We start from the raw sequence: 22,200 nt of genomic DNA on the forward strand, positions 1-22,200 counted from the left end.
ATGTGGGACAGTGTAAGATGCTTTGCACAAATACAAGTAGATGACTTAAGTTGCTCTTCCTTTATCTACTTGATATTGCAGCTCCATCATAAATGGCTGTCAGGTTTGCCCTTGGTGAAGTCATGTTGTACTGTTGTGAAGATAAATCATTCACTGTAAGAAAGAACATTACTCTGCTGAAGTACAGAGCATGCAGCAGAGCCAGGGTCAACTTGGTTTACAAGAGGGAAGTGTAGGAGGGTGAGCACTTTGTAGTAAAAAGAAGTTGGTACCTTTCTGTCAGCTCTGGAACATTCTGTCTTATTTTCATCTGCATATACAAGGTTTATTTATTTATTTATTGTTAAATGTTATGATACTATTCTCTTCATTATAAGAATTGTAGGCTTGATACCTCTGCTTTTTCTGTTGTTGCCTTTCCAGAGTCAAAAGAGGCTAAAACTACAGTAATATAGTAGTACAATTTAATATACAGGTTGTTAAAAGATCCTTTACTACTTGCCAGCTACTGCGTGTTTGTTATTATATATTATGATAACTTTTAAAGTAATGGCTCCTGTTTTATTGTGTTGGCCCACCAAGTCAGAGGGAGGCATTGGTGGTAGGGCAGTAGAGGTTGAACCTTCCCACCAGTATTCCATTAGATTTTATTTCTGTGCTTCAGATAGCAGCAGAGGGGCAGTCTGACAAAATGGTATCTGATAGGGAAGTGTATCTGAAGCAAATTGAACTCCTCCATTTGGAAAAATAACTTGCACTGACATTCATCAATGCTTACTGAGCAATTATGGAAACTAAACAGTGGTTGTGAGCACAGTGAGGTAGGTGGTGGGTGGTGCACTTCAGCTGTGGTGATCAGTGATGTGAAAGACAAACCATGTTCCAGGCAGTCATGCACAGCTGTTACACCATGAAATGAAGAGCATATTGATCTGCTCACTCATGTAGTGTTGCAGATTCCAACCAAGGAACTGTGTTCATTGTTTAATATTGGCCTCAATGTGTTGGAAATGATGGTTTGGAAAATGTGTTGGAATATCACAAAGTTTGTGCCCATTGAGTCCCTCGCAGGCTCACACAGGAACAGAAAGAACACTGAATATAAGTTCATCAAGACCTCTTGAACCAGTATGAGGTTGAAGTTGACAGTTTCCTGAATTGCGCCATTACTGGTGCTGAGACATTGTGTGAGTAAAAGTGGAGGTCTTTGAAGCAGTGACATGTGAATTCTCTGTCAAAGAAAAAGTTCAAGATGTGGTTCTCAGCAGGTAAAATAATGCACTGTATTTTGGGTTAGGAAAGGAGTGATCATTCTCCATTTCCTGGAACCCAGACAAACCATCAGCTCTGGATGATACATTTGTGATACTTACTGAGCTGAAGGCTTAGTTTCCAGAGTTATGCCAGAGAAGATGACAAACTTTCTCTTGCAACAGTAATGCACAGGATTCATAACAATTTGAAAACTGGAGAATATTGCCGATTTTGATTGTACTGTCCTACCATACCCACTGTACAGTCTGGATTTGACATGTTCTGACTTCCATCTGTTCAGGCCAAGGAAAGATGGACTGTGTGGACAACATCTTCCCTGTAATGATGCTGTCATAGCAGATACAAAACAGTGGGTCACCTCCACTGGTGCAGGCATTCACAAGCACAGCATGCAGTCTCTTGTTTGTCACTGGCAAAAATGCTAATGTTGGAGACTGCTGAAAAATAGTGTCCTGTAGCTGAGATTTTGCTCTATCAGTGTTATTGAGCTCTTTGTATCTATTGTGGTTTCTGTGAAAATAAGTAGGAGACATTACTTTTGGAGTGATCTATGTATTATGCATTTTGCTATGTGCCTCCTCTTAATACTCAGCAGTGTAGCAGAGGTAAATCCCTTGTGTCATTCTCTATGACCAATTCACAGTTTGAAAGAATTGTGGAAGCTTTTTGGAGTCCCTGTTTTCTTATTTACATTATATTATTTTCAAAAATATTCTTAGAAAAGAAGTGAGGTCCTGTATAACATCAGTTTCATAAAAGTAGTTGCAGTGAAAGCATTCTAAAAATGACCTGATAGGATAGAAAGCCTTAGCTATGGGCTTTATCAAAAAGGTGTTTGTACACAGGTTTTTTTTGTTTTTTTTTTACTTTTGTGAATTTCCTGTTTTCCCAGACTTCAAAAAATTCTGGATACGTTTGAAATACAAACTATTTCTGAGCATATATGCATTTTGGTTGCCATATCTGTACTTAATTTACCTAAATGTTGAGGGAACACAAATTTAACATTTTATTCAAACCCTTAGTCTTAAAACAATAATTTTTCAACATGCTACAGAGAAGTTAGTGAGCAACAGTATATAATTCTTTAAGTAGCTGCTAGCTTAGAGGAACTTTTGCTATGATATTGCTAATAAGTACTTTTTCCTTTCCCTCCTGTGTTAGATGCTTCAAACAATACATGACTGCATTCATGAAGTGGAGGTTAAATAAAGGATTTTAAGGCATTACAGCCATGTATGGCATGCCAGTGGCTAACGATATGTGCTGTGTATTTAATGAGTTTGTTGTTTTGAATATATTTATTTAATATATTTATTTACTTTACTGCGTCTGTACAATTTGGCTGTCCCTTCATTCAGGTAACTAAACATTGGACATGGAGAGATTAGGCTCGGTTTGGGATTATAGTGCCTTAACTTCTTTTTATGATTTACACCCCATTTTTGTTTGCTGCACTAACCACATTTACGGCCCAAATGTATTATTTTCCTCTAGTTAAAAAAAGAAAAGGGGGGTGGGGCGGTTATTTTTCCTTCTTACGCTTATACATGATTCTTTCTAAACGCTGAGCATTCCTTTTAACTATCAAGTACAATTTAAACCGTATTAATTTCAGCTGCCTTGAGCCCTGAGGGCGAGTGTCTGTTAAGCTAGATTTGCATGCCAGTGTCAGCAGAGTCGTGATCCTGTGCCTCAGGGTGGTTAACTCTGAGTTGTATTCAGGGCGCTGCCTTGCCTTGTATCTGTTTTCACTTCTACCCATCCACAGAGAGAGCGAAGCATGACTTTATGAAACACTTAACTTCAGTACAACATTTCTGCTGGAGAACTAGGTTTTGTGCGCCAGTAGTCTGTATTAAATACAACTTGTTCTTGGAAACTTAAATAATCTAAGCAGTAAAATCTGCTGTCTTACCTTCTGCAAATGTAAAACAGAGGTATGGGTGCCACTGCTTAACTACCGCCCAGTGCAGCCCTGTGTCTTCTGAGACGCATCTGCAAATAACTTTGTTTTATCCGGGTTTTGCATGCGTTGATAATGACTCCTTTTATCTCTTGTGAAGGAACTGACTGTTTAACAAATGAGTTGCTAAAGGCATTTTGCTTGCATAACTGTAAGTTCGTATTAGAAGAATCCTTAGGAAAACTTAAGTGATTTACAAGAAAATGAATTGCTATTCATGTCTGTAAGCAAACTTGTTTGGCTTTTCTTTTCTCTCTTTTTTTTTCCTTGGTGACAAAATTCAGTGTACATTATTTGATGCTTTCTGTCCAGTTCCTGGTTACTGTTTAGAAAAAGGCTAAAACTGGCTCCACTGAAAACACATAGAGCCCCATTTGATTCTTCATTGTGTCTTTGAAAAAGATAATTGCCTTCTTCAGTATAGAGATGAACTGAATGAGCATGGAGAGCAGGCTGCTCTTGCCTCTATTTTCCAAATGAGGGCTACTAAACAAGGTAATGGCTAAGCAAGGTGCTAGACATTCAGCATGCAGAGCAAACTTGACAGTCAGAATGATTCCAATTACTTTTCTAGAATCATTACACATATAGCAGAGAACTTTGAATCCATGGAAGGACATTTTGCTAAACTTGGGTGCCTGGAAGAGTGAGAAGACTGTTGATGTGGAGATTACTTACAGGTATATTATTGGACCAAATCATTTGACCTCATTGAGAGACTTTCCATCAGTTTCTGATTATTTCCATTCTGGATTTGCCTATTTGTTTATACTTCTAGAATGACCACTTAGTGATCATAAGTACTATATCAACTTCTGAATATCCAGAGATTCAGCTGGACTGGAACATTCCAAAGCAGAACATCTCTGCTGCCCAAATGAAAACACAAACAGTGAAACAAGGGTTAAAAGCAGAATAAAGGCTGAGATGCAATCAAAGAGCATTTTGCTTCAACAGGAAACTGTATTTGTAGTTAGACTGATCTGGGGCAACAAGAAAGACCTCTAAAAACTTAAAACTAAATACTTGAAATGGTTTCTATTGTTATAGCTGAAATTACAGTTGTAAAAGGAAAGAGACTAAGAAATAGGAAATGGGAACACAGCTCATAAATGGTAAAAAGGGAAGTAAAAATAATATATAAGTTTGCAGTTGGCAGTGGTGGAGAAGGAGAATTTAGGAACAAATAATATTTTGGAGTAAGGAGAATGAATGGATGAAGTACATTTTTTTGAGAATAATGTTTTAGAATCAAAAGACCAAGAAAGGAAACACAGATCTTGTTTAGAAAATCTGAAAAAAAGAAGGGGGAACTGGAAGAAACAGAGTACTTCAGTAATTACTGGAAAATGATGAAAAATCAAAACGGAAAGGCCTTAGAATGTAACAAAAGAACCACATCTGAACCTTCCACAAATGATTCCTTTTATTTTATTGTCACATAATCATTTTCAGAATAGAGCTCTTAATGGAGAGAAAAGGTTTGTGTCCTGCAAAAATCTGAATGTTTTGATGGACTTAAATCAGTAATATCTTGGTAATTTATTTGCCTTTCTATGTAAATAACTGTTACAGCTATTTCACTCTAAATAACTGTTTTACTCATATAGTTAGACTGTGAAATACTTACACGAATAAGCAAAGTAAAGGTGATGAAATAAAAAAAAAACAAACAGTAACTTGGCATTTAACATTGCCTCTTAATCTCTGAACAATTTAAAAAAGATTTAAGGTCCATTTGCATGGAAGGACTCCATCTGTATTACTTCATTGCTGTGTAATAAACACTCAAATTGAAGGAAAATATTTTGTGGCAGATTTTTATTTTTATTTTTTTAATACAGGCAAACTAATATTATTAATTCAAATGTCATTCCTTTTTAGAAGAAGTTAAACTGAGAGATAATATTATATCCAAAAGTTTCTTAAGTTTTTCTTCTTCATTTGGCAGCAAGTTTTTGAGTCCCATCTGAAAGATTTTTGTTGTTTTTACAGTCAACTCTATCTTAAAATAACACTGATGTTAAGTATAAGTAACACAAAGTGATTTGTTTAGATTGCCATATTGGAGGAAAAGCTGCAGGTTTCCTTCTACTTCCTGTGAACAAATGAGCTTTTTTATTTCCCCTAGCACAGTAGAATTAAGGAGGAAGGAATTTGGCAGAGGCAGAGTGAACTAGAATTCTGTGGGGCCCTCTGAGAATGTCCTGTTGAGACACTGGCTGGCTGCTCTGTCTGGATTACAATTGGAAGTCTCACATCACTTTTCTCGCCCTTAGCAAGAAGGTGATGGTGTTGGCTTCCACTGTATGAAAGCAAGCACCTAATGTCTTCAGGACCAACTATACTACATTATTTCTAAATATGCTCTTGGCTGAAGAGCAGATGATTTATTAGCTTGAATGAAGGTAATTTTCAGTGATTAGAAGGAAGTTACTTTCAGTTACAGCCACAAATGATATGTAGAACAGATACAATGTAAATTATATATGTATAATTTTTTAGGCTGTGATAGTATCCATTTTCAATATTACTTTCTTCTTGCAACTGGAAAATTTTTACATTATGTCTTGTTCTTCTGTCTCCAAGCAAAAAAGATACAGGAGGACGCACTCTTTCATCCCTCTGTAGCGAGAACAAAGGGATACAGCACTTTTTGTCAGACAAAACTGTAAGTTCATGGGAAAATGGCAGTAAAATACTGTTATTGTTAATGATGAGGCAAGTCTCCATATAAAAATGAAGCTGCAAGTATTGAAAGCACCCTTAAGATTAGCTCAGCATTTTTAAACTATCCTGCCTTAGCTTTTTTCTTTTTTTTCTTTTTTCTTTTTTCTTTCTCTTGATTATATCTATAGGAAGAATTAACATTTTGATACAACATTTGTTCATGGATTTGTAGTGGTTAAATCAATAGTTAATGAGGTTAATCGTATAATTTGAGCTTCTAGTTTGTTTATGCTAGACCAACTTTATCCATACTCCAAACAAATTATCTCTTATAATCACCAGCCTGAAGATAAATCTCTAAATGTTTTTCTGATGATAGTGCTGTGGTTGGCAGGTGTTAGAAGTGCCTCCCAGGGACAAAGATTGAAGATGGGCTTGTTCTCACAAATCCTTCAGGCGAGGTTGTTTAGCTTTCTATCCTGTCATCTGCAGAGGAGCCTTGTATGGTGCCCTGCTAATGAAATCTAATAGGCAAAGGTCATATATCTTTATGAAGAAAAATTCAAAGCTGGTGAGTGATAAATGTGCTCCATGGGGTTCAATGGACGATGTTCAGCAATAAAATCCGTGTTTAAACAGTGTTTCAAACTGCTTGTCATATCTCTGTTTTTTGTGCCTTAACTACTTTTATAACAGTTCTCGTTACCAGTAGTGGAATCAGATAAATACAGAAATAGTTCAGTATGAATGCAATGTTGTCTATGTAATTAAATAAATAGGTAGATACTTTAACTGGGTAATTATTATGGTGTATGCAGAACATCATAAATAAGATAGCTTACATAAAAGTACATGGCAATATCGTCTCTAACTATTGAATTTTTGTATGAAATATCAATTGGCTTGTGATAGAACCATATGAGGTAGCATGAAAGATGTGAAGATATTGGTGGTTCTAGAGTCAGACCATTGTAAATCAGAAATGTTTCTGTCAAATATTGAAATAGAGTAAATAAGTAGAAAAGATTGAAAACACAGGTATAAAATTGGAGATAGAACTTTTAAAGAATTCAAGTCAGCCCCTTTAAGAAATTACTCCAGATCTGAAGTTAGAAGGAGTTAAATAAACCAGATATTGTTTAATCACTGCTTTTTTTTTTTTTTTTTGAGAAGTTACCAGTTCATTTGCTATAGTTATACTGCTGAGCTATGAGACAGTTCAATAAATCAACTCAAGCTTGAAGGATTCTAAAAACCATTGCAATGAGTAAGTGGAAGAGGAAAGAAATCTCTTAGTATTCCCTCTTTGACAAAAGGGTATGCAAAGAGCCTGAATGGATGAATGGTTGATTAATTCTGCCAGAAATTTTCTTGACAGCCAGAAATGGGTTTTTGTTAGCATGTTTGCATGGGAGCTTTTTCTAAGGTATGAATTATGGCATACAGATTTACACCTGAGGTTTGTCTGGGTAAAATGGACAGCTCATGGTCAGTATATAGAATCTCATGATGTTTTTTCTTATGTTTTAGTTCATCACTCTAGCAAGTCAGCCTTTTACTTGTTACCACTTGCTAATCAGTCAAAAGTGAAATCAAATAAATATTGTATGTGATTAAATGAGCCTTGTCAGTGAAGTGGTAGGTTGTGGCTTTTCCAGTATTTTTAATTGTTATTACAAGCTGTGGAAAAATCAGATGAGATTCCTAAGCTAGAATTACAAAGAACTATAACACTAATGAGAATAAGAAATATATGCTACAACTACATGGTCTGTTGATTATTAGGACATAAAAGTGCCACTTCTTTTTTTTTTTTTTTTTTTTTTTTTTTTCATTTTATAAATTTCTGAGGGGAGTAATGTATTACATTGTATAGAAATTACTTTAGCATAGAGGTTATTTCTTCATTTTGTGTGATTTTTTGTATATTTTGTATAGGTGATATTTTGTTATGATATGTGAGCAGATCTCAGACTTCCTTTATCTTTAGCTCTTGGGTACCTATACCTGTGCTTTCTAAATAGGAGACTTCATTATACATGCAGATTGCATAGGAAAAATATGTTCATACTTAGTTTATCCTTCAGAGTGGCCTGGAGAGTACATTTTACCAGTCATTCCCTCCTTGCAGCAGAAGTCATATTGCTATGATTTTAAGTTAATCCCTTTAATTATATTACACAGACTGATATTTTAAAAGACATATATGAAAGAGGTGGTGGCATTTAGGCATCTAAATTTGAAAATTATATGTTTTGCTGTATTTTGCACTCCAAACTAATCAGTGTCCTTCCATTTAAAAAATAAAAGACAAAAACTTAAAAATGGCAGTTTTATTTTTATCAATCATGATTTTCTCACTACAGAATATATTCATGAAGAGAAATTACGAACTTTGAATTTGGAAATAAGTAGTGGTCTTCATTGATAGTTCCCTAGACAAGATGATGAACATCCCTTCTTTAATACCTCTGCTATTGTTTTGCTTCTTGATTTAGCAGTTGCGTGCACCCTGTTACCTGTGCTTGTTTATATTAAGTATTTAATGTTTATGTCAGGCAGTAGAAGCAACACCTTCTCAGGATTTTTTGAGCACTTCTGATTTGTTTTGTTCTTTGAGTATTATGTGCACATGCAGCAGAAGGCACAGCAAAGCTAGTTTCAAGCTGCTGAGGTTGTGGGAGGTTGTTTTGCTAATGGTTAAGAATTGGTATTCCTTTCACTGAGTGTAGAGTAACAGTTCTTGCATTTGTTAGTGATCCTCACTTATCACTTCTGAGCACCATTTGCAGGTGCTCCAGTGGGAGGGTGTGAATGTGCTAAGCAGAAAGGACACTGTGATGTCCTTCTGATATATGTTATTGCAATTTCTCATGGGATGTGGAGATATGGTACCCTAGCTGTTAAATTAAAAAAAAAAAATTTTTTTTAAATTAGAAAAATACATATACTTTTTTTTTTTTTTAAATATTTTGATTATCAGTGTAGTCACGCCTGAATTTGAAAACAGAATTTGTACTTGTTTAATGTGCGAAGAAAAGTTGTTTCGTTGTAATCTTCTTTCACGAAGATTTGATCATTGCTAAGAAGTGTTAACTGAATGTAGAAAAGGCAGTTGGGCATGGAAGTGGCTAAACATGGTTAAACGATCATTTGTTCAGTGAATGTTACTGTAGATGAATTCTTCTTACTTTATTTTTTGAGTTGTTCTGCCTTTGATTAAGATGATTGAAACTGTAAAAATTGAGCTGTTACCTACGGTATGGGAAGTGAGATCAATTCTGAACAGACATTAATCACATGTTCTGTGGAGTGTTTCACAGTGAGGTACTTCCTGGTTACATTTCCTACTAAGTTAAGTTTAGAAAGCTTGAAGCTTAATCAGTTGTAATAGGGGATGCTGTAGGACATGGTGGAATAAGCTTTCAGGTAACCATTCTCCTCCTCTTCAGTCTGGAACTTTTTCTCTTTGGAAACTTTAGGCAGCAGCCCTAAGAGGAAAGGGTTAGAAACTGACAGCAGAGTTAGCTGCTGCTTTTGTTCTTTTCAGAAGATTGGTAAATCCTGGTACAGCAGAGCTGTTATTTCATAGATTGAAATGCATAGCAGATAAGTGGAGTCATATCTTACAAGAAAGATATATTCTGTGTAGTGTATTTTTACCAGTGATGTGGATACAAAGAAGAGGTCAAACAGTGAATGATCTGGTGTAGTCTTATAAGCATTATTGTTTATTCTGTTTTCTACTTTTAGCAACTTTACCTGATAACTTCTATGCAAAATTGAGTTTGTTTTGCTTGTTTTTGTGTTTTTTTTTTCTTCTTTAATTTTTATTTTACGTGGGGGCTTATAGTAATTAGCTCAATTTACAACAAATGGCACACAGACTGTTAGCTCTGCATGTGTGCCATAACATTGGTGTTTACCCTATTATATTGCAATTTAAGTATGTCGTAAAGTTTTATCAGTGATCACACAGAAACAAACTGGGATACAACAGTACTGACCACGAAATAGTAAGAAAATACAGTATGAAGAAGCATATATTTAGTTCAGGAAAGTGATAATTGTTTTGGATGTAAAAATTATAATGGGTTGCAGTGATATTCCTCATTTATATTTTGTGATGGCTGGGTATTTTTAGCAAATGAGTTGTCAGCAGAAAGGCTTCATTAGACCCATCAGGGTATCTGCCCATGAATAACGAATCTCAAACTGTACTGACAGTTTCCTTGAGCCAAAATGATGGAGCATCTCTGACAAAAGCCATATTGTGCTCTCCATGTGAGGAGTGTGAAGAACAAAAGAGACAGTTTGTTCTTGATTTGATCAGGTTAATATTGACACAGTTAGCTCAGAAGAATCAGAAGTGTATGTAATGTACACTTACAGTGATCACTCGGGTAATTGGCTGTTATCTTCATAAATCAGAAAGTGTAGAAAGGGAGAAATTACCAGTTCGCTTTGAGTATTTTTCAGTGACTTTGCTTGTTTTTGAGGCCTGCCCAGGTTTGTACTCATTTTAGCTATTCCGTTAACTTCCTGTTAGCAAATTTGAGTTTTAGAGAAATATGTTCTAGCAAGCATGCAACCTGCATTAAATTCGTAATGCGTTTCACAACAGAAATTCATAATAAGTGAACTGGTTGTGTTGCAGAATACATCAGAAGTTCATTGATTTGTTGAGTATTAATAATAAATTAGTAAAAAATGAATAATTTGACCTTTGTCACACTTTGACCATCTTGCAGTGCATTTCCTATTACACAAATTCATCAACACTATATTTCAGAGAGCTCGTAATCGTTTTGGGGATGAAGCAGCTTTTTTTTTTTCTTTTTCTTTTTTTTTTTTTTTGTTTTTCATTTTTGAAAGAGATGTTTTATTTTCTGTTAGTGTTTGTAATGCATACAATGTTCTAGTTATTTACTTCACAAATTTGTGGAAGATTTCATTTTATAGTCTTTGGTAGTTTTATATAAGAGGTTCTTGTTCATGAAAGTCTGTTTGAAGATTTTAATGCATGTGAGGGTCTTCTTTGAATTGTGCTGGTAGCAATAGTTAACAAGAATAAAATTCATGGAGATGTGGAGGTGGAATTAAAATAAGTGTTAAAAATCGATCAGTAATACTTAATATTGCTAAAAAAAATACCTTTGCTATTTAAAAAAATAACAGTTTTTTAGATATTTTTATTCATAGTCCAGTCAATCAGAAAAATCTATATGATAGAGTCATGATGCTGTAAGATGTATAATTTGATCTTGATTTTATTCATAGCTTAGGCAACAACGTCTTCCAGCAAATCTACTTTTTGAACATCATTTTAATGCATTATGTTCACCATTCTTTTCATTTGTGGACATGCATTGAATTAACAAATTCTGAGAAATATTTATTGTTGGTTACTAAAATGACTATGTTTGGGAAATTTTAGTAACTTAAGTTCTCAGGTATTATCTGAATGTGAGTAAACATTTATGTAATAGGGTGATAAGCATACCTGTTTGTCATGATGCTGCAGAATGAAAGCAGTCTTGGGTTTCATACCTCTGCTGAATACTGAAAACTTTGTCAGATGGTTGTTTGTGGGTAAGATTCATGGTATAAAGTAACAAATCAGCTGTGATCACTTCGTTCTGCTTGATGTGGCCAATGTTTTGACACACTTTAATGATATCCTCAGTATTATTGCCCATTTGATGTCACTGTAAAACTTTCTATCTTAGATTATTAAATCCATATGTAATACGTATGTTTTGTTTAAAGACATGGTGGTTAGTGGTAGAACAGCTAAACTCTTAACTGTGCTGCTGAGTGTTTTGCAGTAGGCAGTGCTGGTGCAATATGAAAGAGAAAGAGAAGCTGTAAGCTCTGTAAAGTATATTTAAAATACGGTTTTTAGAGCTGATGTTTTTAGAAGAGAATGCTATGGTTGTATGTCCTTTATAGGAGCCCTGAAAGGTGTAGCACTGAACTGGCAGTGGTCTTCGTACAGCACACTGAGCATATCCTGGCTGCTGAAGGATTTCCCTCTTTTGGTCACTAGATCTATTGCATGGATGGCTCCCACAGCAATGCCTCCATTTTATATTATTTCTATTATGTTGGCCCACGTGGAAGAGGCAGATGTTGATGTTACAGCAGTAGAGGTCAAACATTCATATCATAGTATCATAGTCTCGTGCGGGTTGGAAGGGACCTTAGAGATCATCGAGTCCAGCCCCCAGGATTCGAGCCTCTGTGTAGCAGAGCGGCACTTCTACCACTTGCGCCTCAGGGGGATTCGAACTCCGGGCCCGGTGTTGCAAGGCGGCATCCTTAACCACTGCACCACCGGGGCACACACATTCCCACCAATATCCCATTACATTTTATTGCCATGTGACAGATGGCAGCAAAGGAAGAGTCCAACAAAATGGTGTGTGACATGGAAGTGTGTCTGAAGCAAAGATGTGTCATTGAATTCCTCCTTGCATTAAAAATGGCACACATTCATTGATGCTTACTGAGTGTTTATGGAGACCAGCAATGGATGTGTGCACAGTCAGGCAGTGGGTAGGCAGAAATAATCACAGTCAGCGTGAAGCTTCTAGTTCAGTCACTTGATTTTAGCAGAAAATGCTTAATTCCTTGCATTTGCAATTGATTCAAGCAATACAGAAACAATTTGGAAGCTAAAGTATAATGAGGCTAGAATGTTTATTAGACCTGTAGTTGATTTACTGTGTCTGCAGTAGTGAACACCTTGTAGAATAGAACTGCAATTGGACTGCAAGCTTCCTCTTGGCACCCAGCTGAGAAGTGTTAGGACATTTAAACCTTATTCACCATAATTCTTCACTGAATCTCCCTATTCAGAACTTACATCTGAATGTTGATCAGTAAACTGACTTCTGCTTGGGCAGTAATCTGCATGATTTTCATGCAGAACATACTACTGCATGCTATGCAAACATGAAAGCTGAACTTCATTTCTAATCTAGGAAATAATCTACTTCTGAAGCTCTCAACAAAAAGATTTTTTATTTTTATTTTAAGTTCGACTTAAAAAATAAAGGAGGGAGAGGCATTTTGTGGACACATTTAAAGCAGATTAATAAATAGTATTTGTATTTATCTAACCAAAACAGTAATTTATCAGGTAGGAGACAGATGCAAGGGAATAATACGCCAATCTGCATATACAGTTGTTTTGTATTTATGATGAACTGCTGTTTATTCAGGGGCAGTGTAGCTTGGTAGCATCACAACTATTATAGCATATGACATTGTGTTTAACTTGAAGATAAAAAAAAAAAAATCTCAAATGCAAATAGGAACATAAAGGGGAAAACAGAGTTTCTGGTAATTTCTTCACTAGCAATTTTCAGAGCTGATGAGTGAAGAGGGACATGTGCTGTTCGTGCATTATAGCCCCAAGTCATAAAAAAAGAATGAATACCTTATACTGCAAAATCTAGCTAATTTGACATTGCACTAGTCTGTGGGAAGTTCTGTTGGCGCTTAGAGCCACTGTTGTGTACTAGCTTTTCTGACTATTTTCACCACAGGTTTGGATGGAAAGAGTGAGAAAAATGCACTGACCTCTAAATTTCTTTCCTTATTTCAGGACTGCACATTACACAGGAATCTCATTGGTGATCTGAAAGCATTCATATATAAATATGGGTTTGACGTACTTGTCATTTTAGCCAATGCTTTGTCAGATGAGCAGCAAACAAAACGGCAAATGGCAGTATACTCAGAAAACTTAGAGCTAGGCAATCAAGTAAGTACCTGAAAAAAGAATTAAGAAGTATTGTTCTTGAAAAATACTTGGCTTGGTTTTATATTGTGATATACAATACACATAATATCACAAAGAGCAGTGACTGTGATCTAGTCTTTTACAGTGGGTCATGAACAATCATGTAAATGAAAATGACCAAAACTCATATCTCTGTATTTTATCAATAAATAATTTAAGCTCTGAAATTAAGTTTAATTATTTCTAGAACAAAATCTTACCTAAAGTTAGATGCTGTCTGTCTTTTTCCACTGTATTTGTCCCCAAATTGAGGAAATTATCACAGGGCAATTTCTTGTACCTTTATCTTTGTCTTAAAAACTTATCATTTTAGGAACAGGTACCTAAAGGACCTTATTGTTTCAGGATCAACATAAATATATTTATTTTATGAAATCGATTATTCTAGAAATTCTTTTCTTATATAACCTTCATATATTTTGCTAAGATTTCTTAAGGCAATAACTAAATATTTGGATTTTCTTTTACTAATGAAAAATAAACTTGAAAGTCAAATTGTATAATTTTGTGTAAACATTATGACTGATTGCATAATATATATTTTATACCAAATATAGTATTTAATCTATTTAGTGTTTGTGAAGTGTCTGTTGCTGGTAAATGGGAATAGATAGCTATGACTGTGTTGCACAGTGGAATAGTCTGTGACCTGATTGTATTGGCTTTTGAAACATTTTTCAACAGATTTGCTGTGAATTAGAAGAATGTCAAAATCCTTGCTTGGAGCTGGATCCACTGGAGTGTGGATGTGACCAAATTTTTATTTATCATCAAGAAAATTCCTTGGTGACCTGTGATCAAATTTTTCTTCTCATTAAGGAAGTCATGAATAGAAGACAACCAGAAATGGTATCAAACAGTAGAACATCTTCTACTGAAGCTGTTGCTGGAAGTGCTCCCCTTTCACAAGGGTCTTCTGGTATTATGGAGTTATATGGCTCTGATGTAGAACCACAGCCCAGTTCTGTCAACTTTATAGAAAATCCTCAGGATCTAAATGGATCCATTCAAGCCCATGTTGATCTTAATGTAGACCTTGTGAGTCCAGACAGTGGCTTGGCTACCATTAGAAGCAGCCGGTCTTCCAAAGAGAGCTCAGTTTTCCTTAGTGATGACAGCCCGGTTGCAGAAGGTGCTGTTTCCCATCATAGTCTTCTGCCTGGCTTTGATTCCTGCAGCCCTATTCCTGAAGGAGCAATAGCAGAAGAACAAAAACCTCAATCCAGAGACAGCAGTGGTAACTTCGACCTTTTCAATTTTGATCTAGCACCAATGGTTACAGCTCCATCTGAATCATCTTCCCATTCTGTTGACTGCTCTCCAGCAGATGACTATTTCCTTAATAGTGATTCATCAGAAGGGCAACAACTTGCTGTGCAGAAGGAACATGATGAAGCAAACTTGCTAGAAAGTGATATGGCAAATTATTCAACTGACCTAGTTATGGCAACAAAGAATGAAGATAGCTTAGCTGAATTTGACGTGAATCCTGAAGAAATGTTTGAGAAAACTTCAAATTTGATTAATTTAGTTGAGGGTGATACTTCCTCACCAGAAATGTTGAAATCTGCTGATTCAAGAATTCCACCAACTCCAATGAACAGCCTTGTAGAAACTTCACCACTAGATAATGGGCAGCCTTTATTTTTCCCACAAGAAGTCATTAAGAAAATAAATGAAATAGACGACACAAAGTGTTCTCAGTCACGTGTTAGATATGGTAGCTGGTGGGATGGCTTTGACTTAGAGTCCCGAAATGTTGATACGTGGAGTTCAAGTGAACAAGAATCTGTATTTCAAAGCCCTGTCCTATGGAACAATTGTAAAACAAGCCCATTGCTGCGAGAACATGTTGATAGAAGAGCATCAGATTCTGTATTCCTCCAAAAACAGCCTGAGCAAATGGAGTACACAAGAACAGGTTTGTGGGATAATCAGTTTAAGCTAAATAATCAAAAACAAGATAAAAAAGAGGAAAACAGTGAACATTTGTGTTTGCAAACTGCTTCTTTGGAGGAGACAGAACAAGTGCCAGAGAATTTTACTGATGCATGGAAGATCAGTCAGCCAGCACCGGTTATGTCAGATGCATGGTGCAGTGGTGAAGGGAAGGGAGACTCTTATGATGTCTGGATGAAGTTTGAGGCAGAAAATATTGCTAGATCCTCAGAAGATGTTTGGAATGTGCCCAGACTGGACAGACAAAAAAAATCAGTGAATGTTCCTGAGAAATGGACCACAACAAAACGTAGTTTATCAGATTCTTCAGAAATTGTAGCAGGCAATGAGACTGAAAACTCATCTGCCCATGTATCTCTAGAAGCCTGGGATAAAAAAAAGTGTTATTCCCTAGATGAGTGTCTATTGTCTGAAAATACAAATTCTGATATCAACAATATGCAGAATAACTCCACATTAGAAACAGAGGAAAAAACGGTATTTGGTGATCCTAAGAACAGGCCAACACAATTTGAAAATGTAAGTACCTGGAATATCAATGATAAAAACGTCAGGAAAGAAGCAACAGAAATAGTGGTGCCCTGGGATGACACCTTCTTGTATAAACATTCAGATCTTAGTTCATCAAATATAGGCGAAGACTTGAGTGTGTCTCCACCAGACACCAATTACTCAACATCTGATTCTTATATATCACCTACATATGTGGAAGATAGAAGAGAAATAGTGAGTGAAGATTTTGTCCAAGAAACAATTACTGATAAATTGATAAGCCCAAATTTGGCTGAACCAAAAGCACTTGAGAAAGCAAATAACGAACCATTGGATCCTATAAACATGCCTTTTTCAAGATCCAATGACACAGACATCTGGAGCACACCCTTAAATAATGTTGATGCTCAATTACAAGAAAGAAATACTAACAGTACTGCTCTTTCTACCTCTGCTAAACCATTATTTAGTTCAGACCAAGCAATAGATCAGTATTTTTCAACTGAGGTACATACCAATGAAAACACCTTTTTTGTATCTGAAAACAGAAGAGTTGCATCACTATATGGTCAAACAGTGAATGACTTATCACCACTACAGAATGAAGTAAATACTGCACAAAGTTTAGCTGAAAAGATAGAAACACTGAGCAGAGCTCCTGTAGAAGACACAGACACTTCTACACCAACTTCAGATGCCGGAAATAGTTTGGATCTTAAAATATATGATTTAGGAAGTGAGGCACTGAGCAAGAAGTCAGCACAGAACACTCCAGATGAAAATGAAAAGTTGAGTAGTCAGCATTTAGAGCAACATCTTAACTTATGGGATCTACAAACTGAGCAGGTTCGTGAGGAAGGCTGGGATAATGCCATTGTCATCTCTCAGGAAGGAGAAGAGGAATATAAGATAACAGATGAAACAAATGGAAAACAAACTGTTACTGACATTTGCAGCAAACCAGCAGAAGACAGCAGTGAGCCTTCATGTAACACAGATTCAGAAGATAACATGTCAAAATCTGAGTCTTCTAGATCACTAGAAAAAATAAGGAATAGTTTCAGTTTGGAAGACTTAGTCACAGATAATGTGTCATTTTCTAATCAGAGTAATCTAATCAGTCAGGAGGAGAGGAAAGAATTGTCACAGAATGATGCAGAGTCTTGTTCAAGTGCTTCTGAGGAAGACAGAAATTATGAATCTCTTGATGACTCCAGGCCACAAAGTTATAGTTACGGTGAAACATCACAGCCTCTTACTGAGAAAGCTGAAAAGGAGACTAAAGTGACAGAGGATGCAGCAAGTCCTGAGATGGAAAGTATCTTTGAAAATAATTCTTCTGAAATGCCTGTGAAGTCAGACATCTGGAATGACTCTGAAAAGAATAACTCCAGTTGCCACTTAACTACATCAGCTTCTTTGATGAATGAACCACCAGAAGCACTGGGAGAAGTAATAGAGGGCTCATGTACAGTGGTTCCTAACCACCCACACATGAGTAATTCTGAGTTAGTGTCTTTTGAAAATAGCTCAGAACTGAGCAGCGCTCATGAAAATATTTTCGTAGATGAGTCTCCACCCTCTAAATTTAAAAAGAGTCCTTCTGCTGGTTATGTCAGTGTTCCTGACACCACAGATATGTCTATGATGGATAATTCATTTTCACAGGATATAGCTTCGGGTAAAAATGAAAATTCTGAAAATTTAGGATCTGCTGATACGCTTTGCAGAGAACTATGTGTAACATGTAAGGACAGTTTTCCTGAAACTGCTTGGAATTTACAGCAACATGAGGATCTGAAGTCTCCTGGAACAAGTCCTGAAGCAAGTGAAGTCCACGAAATGGCAACCACCACAAGCAGCCTTTCAAAGGATATACGGATCAGAAGTTATTTGGACGAAGATAATATATGGAGTGATTCAATAAATGATTATACACACTCAAGTGGAACAAGCCCTGATTTAAGTGATGCATCAGTGAATGTTTGGGGAGACCTTCCAGTTGACAGTAATCTCAAAGAAAATAAAGATACGTGGGATATTAAAAATGATACAAATCTTAAGGAGGCTTGCAAAGAAAAAGAATTTGGGAATAAATGTCAAGAACAATTTGAAACAAGCACAGCACAGAATAAAGTTCCTAAAAACTTAGATTTTTGGAATGCTCATGTAGATGATGATACTGTGTCTTCTTTATCAAGTCCAGAAGTAAATGAGGATTCAGAGAATTCAGAGGCATGTCCAGAAGAACTGAATGAAGATTCCACACATGAAAACAAGGAGCATAAATTATCTGAAATTGGTGCAGATTATGCAAAATCAAATGCAACAAGTCCTGAAACAAATGAAGACAATTTGGATCCAAAAAATGAGGTGACAGAAGAGATCTTTGTAGATATCTTGAATAAAAATCCTGAAACAATTAAAGCTCAGGATGTACCACAGGAGGACTTTACCATAATGGAGCATAATGAGACTTCTGAATATTTAGATCAGCAGGAAACACTTCAGAATAAGGCTGAAGTGAGTCTTTGCAGTGAAAAAGTGGGTAGCACAGAAGGTTCACATTTGAATCAAGTGGATGCAGATGCAACAGTGACTTCTGTTGGTGGTAAAAAAGAAGAGTACTCTGCAGAAAATGGTATGTGGTGTTTGTCCCTGGAAGCTGATTTGGGAACTGATCAGAAATCCAGTGTAGGGACATTTGACTTTCCATATGACAGTTCAGGATGGTGGAATTCACCAACTTGTGAAGAAAGCCTGGTGGAAGACCGGTGTTCTGTTTCACGTCACTCTGAAACATATCAAGTCACAAACAGTAAGGAGGAGTCCTGTGGATCACCTGCACAAAATGAAGAACTAACAGAAACACCTTCCACTGAACCAAATGATGCCAATCAGCCTGTTCACCTGTACTATCATGTAGAAGAAAATGAAAGGCTATTATATCCTATGAATATTCCTGACAGTCAAGTAAGTGAAAACATTGTGGAGTTCAAACAGTGTGATCCTTTTATACTAGATGATAAAGAAGAAAGGGGATTGAAAGAACAATTTTTCTCCACAAATGAGAGTAATCAACTGACTTCATGGAATCCTTTTTCACATGATCAACAAGATATGTCAAGTACAGCAGATCAAAGAAACACAGTACTAGATCAAGCAGAAGGGTATGAGGGAGTTGCAAGTCTCAGCCTCCTAGAACAACAGCTAGACACCTGTGAAACATTAGAAGATAACCATCAGCTGCATGCTTTCACTGTAGAAAACTTATCTTTTGAAATGTCAGAGAAGTCAGGTCCAATGTGGAACGTATTAGTTCCCCAAACTGCACTTATCCCAGATATTTTACAAGATAACACAAAAGAAGGTAATAAGTTGTTTTCAGTAGAACCTGACCTGTGGACTAGCGCTGAACAGCTTGTCACTTTGAAACCAGTTAGTGAAAATCCTGATATATTAAATCATTGTGAGCAAGACAATAGTTCTGAGACATCAAACAGCCCAGATGTGTGCCAAGAATATAAAGCTAATCATGTCTCTATTCCATCTTCCCAGATTAGTGTAAACCCTGAAGGACAAGATACTCAGATGACTCACATGCAGTCAGATAAGAGTAAAGAGATAGATTCTGATACAAAGAGTCAGTTAGTAATGCAGAAGACAGAGGCAGAATCTGAAAGTAATAGTCTACAAGACTATGATCAGGGAAAGACTGATGAATACTATCAGCTTATGTCTTCTAATTGTCAAGAGCCTCTCAAATTTCCAGTTTTGGAACATGATCTAGAAAATAAACCTGTTCTTAAGACAGCTGAATCAGTCAACATCCCCAGTGAAGTTTTAGGAGTGACACCATTAGATCTTTCATTCCATGAAAGTTGTATTCCTGTAAACTGTCAAGGAACACCAACAGATTCATCTCAAATAGTGACCTTCCAGACAGATTTGGTTCCCATGAATTTAACTCCACCTGATGGAGCAGAGCAGAACTTGAAAGAAATTGCTGCCATGACTGAAGCTGGAAAGTATTCTGATATTGACCACGTAGCAATAATTGGTGATGAATTACCAGCAAAGTGTTTGGATGAATCTGAGAAGGGTTTGGAACATAACATCTGTAACACATCAGTCAGTAGTATCTCAGTGAGCACATGCAGTGAAACTGGTATGCTAGAAGTAGCAGGCAGTGAAGCTACAGAAGGGGAATCAAAGAATATGCAGTTATTCTTTCCCAAATCCTTTCTTCCTGGTGATAATGAAGGCTCTGAATCTAATTTAAAAGATCAACTGAACATAACAAAAGAATATGAAGACATAATTGAGAAAGATGCTCCTGTGCTTAAGGAAATGCCCAATGACCAGTCACCAGTGGTGTACACTCCACCATTCCATGTGCCTTTTGATGCTGAACCCGCTAGCAGCAGATGTACAAGGGATGAACCCTTCAAGCAGCCATTTTGTAATAATGTTCCTTGTGAAAAGCCTTTACCACTTACTCCTTTGGAAGGTGATGAAGGCATCCTAATGACCAAAGAAAACAGCATCCAAGATCAGGTGCCTGACAATTCAGCAGAGATCCTTCAGAAGAATTACATGTCAGTACCTTCATTCTCAGAGTCTCAAGTAGCTCTAGGAATTTCTGGGGTTTTGAAAGAAAAATCTGAAGCAGAAGCAGCTGATGTCGACTCACCGCCAGGTGGAGATAAAAGATCACCTGCTGGTAAGAAAACAAGTTCATGAGACAAAGAAAGAAGGAAATGTCTGGAGTATTACTGCTGAATGTTGAGATATGTGTCTCCTTGATGTACTTTGCTGTTGGGAGTACTTCTAGTATTATTCTTCTAGTCATGCATAAACCTTTTGTACTTTCAAGTTGGGATGTTGTTTCTGTTGTTTGTGCATGGTCTAAGGGACACTGAATTATTTTTCCTTTAGGAGTGATTATGGTGTTAACTTACAATTTTTGACAATGATTATGATGTTGTAGAATTCAAGTACACACTAACAGAGTCTGTCAAAGAAAACTGAAAGGAACTTTATCTTATAGTACTGATTTAAAGAAATAATAGAGACTAAAGTAATAATTCAAAAACTAAAAAGAATTTGTGTTTGCCTGTTTTTTTTTGTTTGTTTTTTGTTGTTTGTTTGTTTGTTTGTTTGTTTTTAGAAGCTGGCACTACTTCCCTGCTTGGAAGTGAGAAAATGCCAAGAAATACTTCTGAGAGCCCTGAACTGGAAAGTACAGAGAGTAAGGAAGATATGGGGATGCAGGTTCACAGAGATCTGACTTCAATGGAGATGGATTACATCCTTGTTTCTGAGGAAGAAAATATATCTCCAGCAAGGGAAAGTGATTTTGTGTTTCAAGAGAATGTTGTACCTGGACAAACAGAATCTAATGAAGGCTTTTCACCAGGCCCATTGGATACCTTTCAGTCAGTCTCTGTAATAAATGAAAGGGAAGACCAGTCTGCTGTTGGGGCTGAATGGAACTTAGATGAGAAAAACTCTTCAGTTGTTCCTCAAAAACTGGAAGGTGAAAGGGAATCAGGAGAAAGATTTGGGCAAGATGAGGGCTGGATTATATTGGGCCACAATGAAGTCAGTGATCTATCATCTGTGGAAATTTCTGCTGAGTCACAGATGCCAGAATTTGAGTTTGGACATTCAGGCAAAGTACCAGAAAGTGCTGTAGTGCAGGAATCAGCTCTTGAAACTCAAGCAAAATTTCAGGTAGAAACTTCTTTTCCAAAATCATTTGAACGTAAGAACTTCTTTCTATGCGTTGTCTACAGAGGATGACAGTTTGGACATCACAAGAACACATGCTTTTGTGTTGCAGGTGGATGATGGTGATGGTGCATGGGAAGCAAATGATCAACAGAAGCTTGAGAATAACACATTAACAGAACAAGAACTGAAAGAGGAGGCAGAGCTTCTCAGCAGTGAAAGAAAACTGAGTGAGAAATCAGGGTAAGAAAAAAAAAATCCTACCTGTTTCTTTTCAAGTCTTCTGTTCACTAGT

The 22,200-nt window shown here is 36.5% G+C and overlaps 1 protein-coding gene across 11 annotated transcripts in view; it reads left to right on the forward strand.

Moving 5' to 3' along the window:
• The window catches only part of PRUNE2 (prune homolog 2 with BCH domain), a 136,503-nt gene that overhangs the window by 65,147 nt on the left and 49,156 nt on the right, over positions 1–22,200 (forward strand). For 9 of the 11 annotated variants that reach the window (XR_014939765.1, XR_014939763.1, XR_014939764.1 and 6 more), the window contains exons 7-10: positions 13,524–13,682; positions 14,406–20,895; positions 21,343–21,908; positions 22,018–22,148. Coding sequence is in view for 6 of the 11 variants with exons in the window: in XM_015849168.2 (XP_015704654.2) it covers positions 13,524–13,682; positions 14,406–20,895; positions 21,343–21,908; positions 22,018–22,148 (7,346 nt within the window). In the remaining 5 variants the exon portion in view is untranslated. The remainder of the gene's footprint in view (positions 1–13,523; positions 13,683–14,405; positions 20,896–21,342; positions 21,909–22,017; positions 22,149–22,200) is intronic. The other 2 variants (XM_015849161.2, XM_085529927.1) reach the window with 2 other exon arrangements.

Source organism: Coturnix japonica, chromosome Z, assembly GCF_054131305.1.
Source record: "Coturnix japonica strain WE chromosome Z, WE-NBRP24, whole genome shotgun sequence".
Lineage (NCBI taxonomy): Eukaryota > Metazoa > Chordata > Aves > Galliformes > Phasianidae > Coturnix > Coturnix japonica.